This window comes from Rhamphochromis longiceps, linkage group LG14 (assembly GCF_057381845.1).
Source record: "Rhamphochromis longiceps isolate RC_006_pf linkage group LG14, R_longiceps_female_GT1.1, whole genome shotgun sequence".
NCBI lineage: Eukaryota > Metazoa > Chordata > Actinopteri > Cichliformes > Cichlidae > Rhamphochromis > Rhamphochromis longiceps.
The window spans coordinates 33,937,606-33,950,518 of NC_140570.1; the positions used below are offsets into that span (position 1 = coordinate 33,937,606).

The following is a 12,913-nucleotide window of genomic DNA, read 5'->3' on the forward strand; positions in this document are numbered from 1 at the left end:
AACTGCATAATGATGCCCTTGTAAATTTGCTCCCTCTTCATTGTCCGCTTACATTTACTTCCTCATTATGTTTCTCATTACTTTGTATTATATTTTGTGTTCTGCTGCAGTCCTTGATGTTGCTTTTTCATCATGCACTTCTTCTCAAGTCTTAAAATATATGCCCCTTCATCTTCGAGTGTGTGCAGGTGTTTGCATATAACTTTGCTGAGTGTGAGCTTGTTGAGTACAGATTTGAACAACAAGTCTATGTGCATTTCTGAAATCGTAACACTGCATCCCAAGTTACATGTCTTATGTTATTACATTAAAAAAAATAAATACATAAAATAAATGCACGGTGTAAAATAAAATATGTGATGTGTTCGCTGTTCACTGGTTCAGTCCCTGCAATGACACAACTATAATCTGCATATTTCACTGATTACTGCATAATCAGTCTGTCTTAAAGAGTCAAATAAATTTTTGGAAAGAGATGACTCTCCACTGCATATTTCATTGAGAACTATAGCAGACACAATGGGGCATTCCTTTATTAAGTCCAGCAGGTGGAGTCATTGATAACCATCTTGGTGTATATCAGTGGATGGGATAGCACATGTTTTTGCCAAAGATTTAAAGACCGCCTATGCAAGAACGGTGAGTGTGTACATTGTTTCAACAACATCTATATGCATATGATATATAGCATAGTGAAGTTTCGTATGTAGGTAGCTACATTAGGTTGTGTATGATACATTGTCTGTGATGTTTGTGCAATTGTCTGTCTGAGACTTAATATGCAGAAGGGACTAGCACATGAAAGAAGATTTCAGATAGATAGATACTTTTTAATTAAATCAAATTTGGAAGGCACATGAATGAAGGGAATATTACAGTTTCCAGGCAACATGAATTTCTAATAGTGTAAATTTCAAGTAGAAAACAAACCAGGGGGAAAAAAAATCAATAAAACAGAACGAACACAAAACAATCAGAAAAACGATCATCTCTTTGATATATACCAATGTATATTTAAAATAAGCTTTTTTGGAGTACACAAATACTACAAAAATATCTTTGTGTTCACTCAAAACGTGTAACAAACCCAAGACTGCACGGTTTACAAGAACCAGTGATCCACACTTTCTTTCTGCTAAAAGCGATATTGTATTTCAAATTGTCTGTGTGTGTCTTGTGTAGGTTTGACATCACTTGTGCCGTTCAGTGTGTAATTTTGAAAGGGTTGTTTTTTTTTTCTTTCTCCATACATTCCGTATTGGCTCTCTGGCGTGTAAAATACTGCAGTTCAATCATGCTTGTTAATTTTTAGTACAACTGTGTGCTTCTGGTTACAAACCAGGTAGAAGTAGCAGTGTAGTCTTATATGGAGAACAGCAAGGTGGTCCCTGGACTGACCACGTAGCATTCTTAGATCCCCCCCACCCCCGACTGACTTGGTTGGACGAACCGGTCATAGACACGTCAACCGTAAGGTCTTTCTTAAAGTGATGGAAAAAAAAAAATAGGTAGGCAAATGAAGTTCATCATAACTGCACCGGATAGTGACCGGGTTCACAACAAACAAAATGAAATATAGTAACATTATTTAGCGTTTATCTTTGCTATCTTGTAAATTAGGATTCGTGATGAATTGCCCGAATACGCATGCGCACTAAGTCGTGTAAGCGATGGCGACATTCCTGCTTTTTATGCGAGGAACAGGGTTGGATGGAAAGTTATCTCGATAAAACTGAGGGTTAGACAAACGTTATCGATACTTTGCATCGTCACAGTCGCTCGCTAGCTACTTCGACCGTTTTAAGGTGCTGTTAACGCGAGCCTGCGTCGTTCATGAGAAGACCGCATACTATCTTGCTAACTGTTAGCTAGGTAGCTTACGCTAGTATGTCACACTTTGCCTTGTCTTGTGTTTGTCTGGGTAGCTAGCAAGTTCTCATCAGCTTCAGGTTCTGCAGAAAGTTGCTGGTCATCCAAGGTTGCTGACGTTAAACATTTCGGGGAAGAGCTGCATAAGACTCATCACTGTGCATCGGCTTGTTCAGCAAGACTGCTGCTCTGCCAACTGACTGGGTGAGTAACGTTAGCTGCGCTTTTGGTAATAAGTCTTGTTTTGCTACAGCGAACAACATTGACGATATCATTTTAAGGAAGTCGAACTAACCTGTAAGGTTATTGTTTGTCAGTACGTTGGCTACAATAAGGCTGCAGTTAGATAACTATTAGCTATGATATAACGCTAAGCACACACACCTGTAGCCAAAGTAAACAGTCTCGGGTGCGAGATAGTTAACCTTGTTAAAGGAGCTAAAAAAAAATACCAACCGATACTGTGACATAAAATAGGAGCTTGTGCGTGTTGTTGACCGGCCAGGTAATGTTAAACGAGAGTCAACGACATTGCTACGTCAAATACTTTCAGTCAAAGGATAACCAGCTGTTACCCCGTGTGCAGATGTCTGGTACGAAAATAGTGCTACAGTTAAATTTACGCATTACAGTTGAGAAAAAACCAGCGCTATTAAACAACGACAAGAAATATCATTACCACAATTTTGTGTGGCTGATAATTAAAATGAAAAGCTAGTTCAAATCTTCAAGGTGTTTTCCCGTTTTCTCTAAAACTGCAACTGAAAAACAGCTGGTGTGTCCTTGTCAACTGCTCTGTAGCCACAAACAAATGTGAGGCACAATCAGGGCAACAACAGATGTAACATCTGTTATCTGTTGTTATTTCGATACAGATTTCTTGCAGCGCAACTATAACAGAAGTTACAGCTGTTTTCTAGTCGTAGGTGGTGACTACTGATAGGCTATAGTTCTGAAAGTTTCAGATAACTTTGTTAAAGAAAGAGGAGCAAAAAAGACTGAAGTATACATCTGTTCATATGTTACTGCTGTCACTGCATCTGTTTGATAATCAAAATCATAATGTTCCACTTACCACAATCAAATTTGGAAAATATGTAATGAACTTTCAGATCATCTTTTCCCATACGAGGGGAAAAAAAAAAAGAAATTTTGACTTTAACTGCGTAAATGGTGGGTGGTCAGAGGAAATATAAAGAATTGCCTGTCATTAGGGATTTCCCTTAGTTGCTTCTCATTTTACTGACCTCCAGGTAGCTGTTGTCACTGTGGTGCTGGCAAGTAATTTACAACTAGAATAAAATTACCAGACAACCTACCAGCTGGTTGCAGTGATTGGCTTGGAGGCCTCAGAGCCACACAAGTCTGGCATTCATCTAAAGCCTGCTAGTGTTACAAAAATTAACCACATGGCAATCTCTCATGGCTGTATAAATGGTTCTGCAGGCCTAGTTCATTGACCATCACACTGTAAACTGACTTTGTTGTTTGGGCTTAAGGAGGGGAGGGACTAAAGCGAACAGATAAGCCAGATCACAGTAAGGTTTAGGCACGCATGCGCCAGAGAGTAATTAAGTTCAAGGACACGTTACATTTCTTTCATGCTGTTCTGTTGCTTTACACGGGAATTTTATTAACCATGTAACGATTGTATACATTTTATTTACAGTTGGGAAATCCTCAGTGTATAACTTTGGTATTTTACTCCCGTGTCAGTGGAGTGTTGAATAAAAAATATTTTTGTTCTGTTTGTTTGTTCTGTATTGTTTTGTTGTTTTCCCTAGAAATTCTCACATGGTCTAACTTTATTATGCATTTTTTGAGTGTTAGAGTTTAGTAATTAATCACTGAATGGTCAGCTTTTGGGTATATTTGTTATGCAAGGGGTTTGTGTTTGCCAATGCAGTATACTGGAGGAGACAGATGAGAAGGGAATCTTTGAAAGAACAGATTAATGGTTTTTCTCTTTGCCATCATCCACTTTCTTTCTCCTCTCTCGTAGTCACTGTGTAAACCCTTCACAGCCCTGGTCTTATCTCAATGCTGATATGTGTCACATGATAAGTCATGTCCAAAACATTATACCATTGTACTTTCTCATCACATTGTGATGCAAATGATTTTAAATTCAATAATAGGCTCATTAGGTTTGTTCTGAATTTGCCTCTTTCCTTCTTTTCTTAACTAGTTAAGGTATTTAACGTCTGAGAAAAAATGGCATGTGGCACATTTAACCACTTTTTAGTATCACTCTTATTCATTTCTGCACCCTGTACCCTGCACATTTTTTTTGCTTTGTGTTGACAAACTATGTGTTATAGTACAGATGTACCGCTTTTGCGTATATCTTGGCTTTTGGTTTGATATTTGATAAAGGTGACTGATAAACGGACTCCTATATACCAGACTTCTGCTATTACTGAGTACTCAAAGTGCTTTTATGGTGCATTCATAGATCAACTGCATGCGTTTGTATTACTCATGTGAATCTGGTCCCATTGGAAGCCTACAAATATTTGCCTGTTATAGCCAATGGTTCAAGGATGACTATTAGGGCTGCTACAAACGATTATTTTGATAGTCAACTAGTCACCGATTATTTTTGCGATTAGTTGACTAATCAGATCATGCATCCATTGGACGTAAAACTTACAGCTTATTGCACCAGCATGCATCTGCTCTTATATAACTATCATTAGCTTACAGCTTTAAGTGTTTAAGCTATGTGCTAACTAAAAATAAAGACAAGATGATAGTTTATTAAATTTAAATGAAATTTGCAGATTGTTTCGGTGAAGTTTAATAAACTCAGCCGTCTGCTCCTTGCTATCTAAAATATAACAGGACACCGGAGTATATTCTCGAGCATCTCACACTTCTGATAATCAGTTGTCTGCTTGACGTTTATTCAGCTGTGTAAAAACTATAACTTTAATCTCAGCCAAACCGATTTACTCAGGAACAAATAAAATACTGAAAAAAGCCAAACAATAACATTTTTAAGTTATCTAAGTGACTTGTATATCATGTTTAACCTGAGTAGCGAAAGACGGCGGTGGGTTTGAAAACGATTTGCCGGGAGTCCGGTGTTCCCACCGGCTATAGTGAGCCTTGAACCCCGGCTAGCTTTCGAGCTGGTGGGTAACAGACTTCTCCGAAAATGTTGGAGCGCTTCTGAAAATATGTGGTGTCTTGATAAACTGAGCAGTTATTTGAAGCTTAAAGAGTCATATTTACATTCTCGCCTGAAAATATGTTAAACATTTATTTTGTGACCCAGAAAGAATAATAAGAGTAATATTAAAACTAACTAGCTGCTGCCATTGTTGGAAACTGAGCAGGGCCGCGCTATGAGTTCTGGGATAGGTTGGGCCACGAAGTATACACCCGACCCATCCTTCAAATCTGGGGAAATGAAGGGCGCATTTGTCAGAGTCTTCGAATTTGGACAGTTTTTGTCGTGTCGCTGTAACGTAATCGTCCTCCAAATGCGGGCACCGGAGGATGCGGCTCCTGAATTTGGACACAGCTACAATACCGGACACAGCTTCTTCTTCTTCTTCGAGGTTTAACGGCAGCTGGCATCCTTGTACATGCAGTGCTGCCATCTTATGTTTCAGTCCGTTATTACACTCTTAAATCCTACTACTTATTCCTGCGTCTTTTGGGATCCTACAAAGCTTCAAACGGCGCGTCGACTATTAAATTAGTCGTCAACGATTTTGATAGTCGACGTAATCGTGACTAGTCGACTAATTGTGGCAGCCCTAATGACCAATAGCTGGAAGCAAGTTACAGTAAGATATTTTAACAGCTTACTACAAAGTTTCTTAAGCCCTCCTTCTTTATAAAACTGAAGTTGAACCATAGAACTCCATTTGCCCTCAAATTCCAATGATAAGCTTATCCACAGTCCTTGAGAGAAGTCCAGCTGATGGTCTTTAGTGACACAGGATGATGCATATTTTTCATCTAATTTTGAAATATTTTAACTTGCATGAATTAGGATTCCTCTCCGTTCGTGTCACCCAGCACAGATTTATTTAAATTTGCTTCATTACATTGTTATTGTATGTATTCACGGTGCACGAAAATGCATAGTAAGAGGTCAACAAACACACACACACACACACACACACACACAAGATATTCCTGATATCTGATTAAAAAGTTATTAAACGAGGAAAAAATCTGACTAGTTGGCTAGTGTGATGTAATTAAGTACTCAGTAAACAGCCAAAATTGAGCCTTTTGAAACGGATGAGGGTCAAATATTGGCTATACAAAGATTGTGTGTATATTTAAAAGCCATTTGAAACTGTTAGTCACATTTTCCAGTAATAAAATTGACTTTTAAATGTCACTGAAATGTGTGGCATTTTGTAACATGCACCAAATTGTACAAACATCATGGCGGATTATTTGTTTGCTGAATGGCTACCATTAACAGTGCCAACATCAGCAGTCACAGACCTAACGTCTTAGAATCAGTAAAGATGTAACTGGCATTGTACATTTAATAAAACAATAATTTCCTTAACCCAATACAATTTCTGGTACAGACTGTTAAGGACAACGTTTAAACATCACATACATAATTTATAAAGCTATTTTGGTCTTTGCACTTTAAGCACTTTGGTGTTCAGCATGTTGAACGCAGACTTGAGGAGGTGGTTATCGACCACCAACCTTGTGTGTGTATATACAGTTTCAGTGTGAATCATTGAACACTCTCTAATCAAGAGAAAGAAACAATAAAGACTGTAAAAACTTTTTAATTGCACGACATTTTTTACTCTGCATTTAGTCTTGGGTTTAGACAAGATGCCATCCTCAACTCACGCATCAGAGAAATATCTTTCAATAGAGTTTATGTTGCTGGAAGTGAGAAACGATGGATGTATCCAGAAATAAATTAAGCTTTGCACCAAATTGCCACTAGTTCATCTTAAGGCCACTCCTTAGGACATGTCTGTGTCTTAATTTACAAAATGTGTGTCAAGTGTTGTGATTTGACCCACTGTTTTGAGTTAGAGCTTGATTTGATGTCCCTAAACCTCTCAGCAAAGCAAAAATGAGCTTACTGAAAACACACTGAGCCACCATTGGCAAATTTATGCACATAGCAGGTCAAGTAATCAAGCTACCACAATAAACTTGATAAAATACTGCAAAATATTGTTTCTCCTTAGCAAACAGAAGGGAACTGTGTGTCTTTAGAGTAGTCACAGTTTTTGTCAAACGCCCCAAAAGTCAGAATCACTGGTGCTCATGAGAGTAGGTAAGCAAGCTGTCAGTCGTGACTATCAATGAATGGTTTACATGGAGACATTAGAATATTAGAGTAATGAATATTCTTCATTTTGGACCAGACAGCCAATTCTGTCATTGCAAGGTAGTGTTGTTGTTTTTGTTTGTTTGTTTGTTTGTTTGTTTGTTTTTTAAATAATTGTCATCCCAAGTCAACTGTAGATGCTAAACTTGGTTGTTTAATGTTTTTTACAATGTGGCCAACATAGGCTACGTCCACACGTACCCGGGTATTTTTGAAAACGCAGATTTTTCTATGCGTTTGCACCTTTCGTCCACACGTAAACGGCATTTTCGGTCCGTTTTCAAAAATACCCGTGTACGTGTGGACGTAGCCATAGTTTAGCCCCTGTGTACATAAAAAAACAAAACAAAAAACAAACAAACAAAAAAAACCATGTCACTAGAAACTCCCAAAATGATCAGTGATAATCTTGACATAATTCAGAATTCAGTTAGTTTGATCTAATAACTAGGGGTGGGCGGTATAAATGATATCCGGTAGAAACGATATAAATTTGGCCAACAGTAGAGATTTTGACTATACCGCTCTACGGCGATAGCGCATGTTGATGGTGTCATCAAGCTGCGCCTGTTTTGGTCGAAAGCATTGCAGTGGCTGCAACATCATCTGCAAATTATGCCAGGCAACAGTCATAGCAAAGAGACGAAGGACTTCTGGAATATGGGGAAAGACAAAAACTGCGCTTCCTCCACTTCCCTACCATTGATTCATTAATGCTGAATTCTCTCGCAGCTGCTCTATTCCCATGTTGTTGCAGTATATTAATGACTAACCTTGTATTGTGGAGGGATTATCTCAGTTTTTCTCCTAACTGAAGTTTGGTCTGCTTACAGCATCCTGCCATGTGATTGCATTTGTCCCTAACCTCATGTTAACTTTGATCGAGTGGAAAAGGTTTAGCGTCCATCTTTCAGCTTCACTGTGCTAATGTTATGCTAACATAGGTGTTTTGCTAGTGATCACGTAGGACATCATTATATACCAGCTAGTCCAACTTCAGTAACCCTACAGAAGTCACTACAGACTCCTGACTACGGTAGCCGTAACGCTCTGGCAATCCATCAAGCGGTGCGGCTTCATAGCTTACCAAAGTCGTACTAAAACATTTTTGACAGATTTCTGCGCGCTGTGTACAACATAAAATTGGTTTGAGGTCAGTAAGCACAACCAGAATTCATACATAAGGCACACTGTCGATTTTTGAGAAAATTAAAGGATATTAAGTGTGCCTTATAGTGTGTAAAATACGTTATACAGAAGAAAAGAATATATATCGCGATATATATCGTTACCGCACATGCTTCAAATTATACTGTGATATGGATTTTAGGCCATATCGCCCAGCTCTACTAATAAGTCTTTAAAAGGTGACTGATGATTTGATTTGATCTAATTTATGAATGTGGGGACCCAGAAGGATCAACCCTGGTCCTTCATGCTTACTACTGTTTCTTCTGAGAAAGTTGCTATGCGTTTTCTGCAAGCTCAAAATTGTCAAGCATCTTGGTAGCTTATAAAGGTACCATGATTTCTTTATAGGCATCCAAAATGCCGGTTTTGATTTCTGTGATGGAGTTGCTTTCGTGACTTGTCAAGTAATGCCGTTGACAGTGGCATGCAGTCTGTTGACATCACATCTTCCGGTCAATTCAGCTTGCCCAGAAAACCCAGCCAAGTAGGTACTAAAAAAGTACTTGTTACCAGTTACTACCACTTAATGCAAGATCGCAAAAACCCAGTCAAGCTGAGTTGAGCCAGGACGAGTAGGTACTAGTGGAAAAGGACTAATAGTGTGTACAGACAGAGAGGAGAAAAAAGCTGCAGCCTGCAGACATTATAGGTAAATGTATTTCTCAGCACAGGCTGAATGACTCCCAAGACTTTAGATGTTGACGTCATAAACCTTTTTGGTACACTTTGTACATTTCCATTGATCACTCTGTCTTCGTTGCAGCAGTACCTCTTCAGTGGTGTGAATGAGGGAGACATGGCAGACCACACGCCACCTCTGGAGTCTGGCCAGCTTCTCAGCCCTGAACTCCCAATCCTGGCCTCACCACCACCCCCAGCCATGGTCAACGGGGAGGGCCCCCAGCAGGTACACTAATTTTTGTCCAGTATTAGTCACACTTACTGACTTAAGTCTGTTGGGCCCAAGTTCATTTCTGACAAAACTGCCTTGGGATTACATTTGAGGAAATTTGTTCTAAATGGTGCTTCTACTTTTATCTGTTGGCATTTAGGTGTTCAGGTGTAGAGCTGCTGTGAGTTTGATTTCATTTCAGGGCTAAAGGTGTTTCTTTGTGTGTGTTGGGAGGATTAGCTATTGTGTAATACTTGAGTCAGAGATATTGATGCCATTGATCGCACTACATAAATGAACTCCATCAGTGAAATTGAGAATTTTTCACTGGTGCACTTAAAGCATTTCTACGCAAGTAGTAACACTGGAGGCAGTGATGGTAATATTTTTGACCAGCATGGCAGAGACGCACTTCTGTGGGATTTTTACAGAATATCTACAGTCCAGCAGTGACTCCTGTGTCATGCAATAATAAATCCAAAAAGTGTTTGAAACCCTACATTTGTAGAGTTATTTACTATGGCTGACTGTTATATTTTATATGAAATTATATTTCTTTTTTTGCTTTTTTTTTTCTTTTTTTTAGTAAGAAACTGTTATCAGATGAACTTAGATCCACCTCTTGTCAATTGCAATTTGTTTGAAGGCTTGTTTCAGATGCTAAACAAACTATACCGCTATAGTTCTTACTCAGTTCAGTATTGAAACAGCCAAAATGGGTTTTGCTGTGCTCACTTCATTTGCTCATTGAACAAATTTCACAGGCAAGAGGTGCCACTCCTCTCTCGGTTTTGATAGTTTTGCTATATATGTACAGGAAATGGATTGGACCCCACACCTGCCTCAATCATCTCTTGTCAGCATCAGGGTGAGATTGAGCGGTCCTGACAAGCCTCTGTGATATCCCTGTCATTTTGATGGTCACCAGTCCAATTTGTTTAAGTTTCCCCAACTTCCTGGGGGATGGCAGGGAATCCACAGTGATATCTTTTTGTCACTTCCCCAGTCTTATGCAGTTTGTCCTGATAAGACTTGCTAATATTAGCACTGCCTTACAAACATGCCTTTCTAGCCATTGCCGTCATTTTCCACAGTGGAAAAACCCTCACCTGAATCAGGCTTTGTTCAAACAGAGATCAAATTTTGCTTGCGGTGCTCAGCTATGGGTCTGTTGTCCTCAGGGAATTCGGTTACATTACCATCATCCACAAAGACCTTACCTGATTACCTGAACATGTTCTGTGTCAATGTTTAAACTGTTTAAAAATGTGAGGAAATAAAAAGCCACTTTTTCTGCCTGGTCTACATAATTACACCCCCTGCTCCTTGAAAATCACTTACATGTTACTTGCATATGAAAAACAAATACCAAAAATATGTAATTTTGTTTTGTTTAGTTGTTTAAAAAAAAATCTTACAGAGCCCTGTCAGAAGTTACATTAGAGTAAATGAAAATAAAACATGAATAAAATACAATAATGTAATCTTTACTCTCTGTTCACACACTAGTGGCGACAGAGCTTCCATGCAAGGTGTGGCATGCCATGGGGACTAACTTGGGGGCATGTTGCATGGCCAGGGGTTAACCAAATACCATTCACTACTTTATACAAAAACTGTTGTTTTCCATTTAATGTGACAATTTTATGTTTGGGCAGCACAATAGTGCAGTGCTTACCACAGCAAGGAAGTTCTAGATTTCTACTTCCTGTTCAGCCAGAGCCTTTCTGTGTTGAATTAGCATGTTCTCCCTGTACCGGCACAGTTTTCGCTTATGTACTCCAGGTCATCCACAGTCCTAAGCCATGCATGTTGAGTTGATTGGTGATTCTAAATTGTATGCAAGCAGTTTGTGGTTGTGTACCCTTTGGTAAACCTTATTTGGGTAGGTGGTTTGGAATGTGGATGAAGCTGTTGAAAGATGGCAGCAGAAATCAACATGGCACTTTTTTTTTTCTTTTTTTTTTCTTTGCTTTCCCTACCATTTTCTTTCTGTTGTCAAAATTGGACCTTGTGTGGTAGTTACTGCTGAGTAACTGCTTTATTAATAGTATATTTAAAAAAACAAACACAATAAAAAAAATAGATTTGGGTTGTGGATGAACATTTTTAACCAATAGCTTAAAAAATGACAAACTAAATATTGAGAACACAGTGCTGAAAATAGGAAATGTTCCACAAGGTAACCTTTTGGATAGCATCCATTATGTATGTGTTTTTCAATGAAAGGGTGACAAAACTGGATATTATGCGGCACATTTTCAAGGTCAACCTATTCCATCTATATCTATCATTTTTAGCAATGCTGTATGGGTACATGTCATGCTTGCATGGGTGTGTCATGCTTGCAGTGGGTTTCCTGCTGGTGATGTTCTACTGTTCTTTTTTTCCCTTTGAAGAGCAGATAGTGGTGGTTCACACACACAAAGCACTGTGGCGCCCAGAGCACAGCAACTACATGTAATTTATTTTAACTATGATTAATATCTATTGATTATTTTCAGTCAGTCCATCAATAGTTTCAACTTTTATATCAGTGCCCTCATACAAATTAATTTGTCTGCACACCCACCTTCAGTGTTGGTTTTTTTTTATGACATTATCTGACCCTAATCTTTGCATTTTCATGTTATTTTTATCTTATTTTTGACCATTTGATAAACACAAATGTCAGAAACATTTAAAGTGCTATTTGTAGTCTTGATTCTTATCATTTTTGTGCTGGTGATTTTATTTTACTATAGTCTAAAATCTCTTTTGTGAGGGACCAAACATGTTTGTAGGTAAGAAAAACCCTTCTGGGGTTATTTGTTGTTGTGTTTTGTTTGTTTTAGTACATTGTGCAGATGACATGTGGCACAGTTTGTGGCCACCTGAAAATAATACTGGCATTTTGCAATATTTCATATAGGGGTTACAACCCATCATTGTTTGAGTGATGCTGTAAATCTAATGTGTGTAGTGTTGTGTCTGAGGAGGTGCATAAATATCATGACAGCTGCAGAGTGAGGAGCAGGAACCACTGGAGGGGTCTGGGCCCTGACAGAATGAGGCAGGACTGAGGTGACAGTGAAGAGGATTCACAGCGATGGCTGACCCCTTTATTTCTGACCTTTAAGTTAGAGAAGCTACAAGAACACTTCTTTCTTTCTTTGTTCTTGTTTTTGTTGTTGTTGTTTAGTTTTTTTTCCCCCTCTTTCGCCGGTCTTGGCTTGGTATTAACGCTCTATTGGACCAATTATTCTGACTCACAGAGGAAGCTGTTGTCTGGAGGTCATTACCTGAGATGATTCTATTTAAGAGATAACTTTGGCTACAGTGTGATTCACTGCTTCTTTCCATTTAAGCCCCCCCCCCCCCCCCCCCCTTTTTTTTTTTCTGCTTTTGCCGTTTGATTTGTAGCTAAATTGGTAACAGATGAATCAGTCTTTCTGTCAATGTTTAAGCCTAGCTAATGGCTTATGTACTTAGCTGTTGGCTGTGCTGATGGATATATGTTCTTTTTCTGTTCATTACTCCTTTTCATTAGACCTGCCATTTAATGTTTCTGTGCTCTTTGTGCTTATGTTCTTGTGTTTTGATGGATTTTAGGTCTGTTTGTAACCTAACAGATTGTAGGGAATTAG

The 12,913-nt window shown here is 38.7% G+C and overlaps 1 protein-coding gene across 3 annotated transcripts in view; it reads left to right on the forward strand.

Annotated features, from left to right (window-relative positions):
- The first annotated feature begins 1,519 nt into the window (after positions 1-1,519).
- The window catches only part of fndc3a (fibronectin type III domain containing 3A), a 47,181-nt gene continuing 35,787 nt past the window's right edge, over positions 1,520-12,913 (forward strand). For 2 of the 3 annotated variants that reach the window (XM_085379305.1, XM_085379307.1), the window contains exons 1-2: positions 1,520-2,073; positions 9,159-9,302. In XM_085379305.1, the coding sequence (XP_085235431.1) occupies positions 9,192-9,302 (111 nt within the window). In that variant the 5' untranslated portion in view covers positions 1,520-2,073; positions 9,159-9,191. The remainder of the gene's footprint in view (positions 2,074-9,158; positions 9,303-12,913) is intronic. The other variant, XM_085379306.1, reaches the window with a different exon arrangement.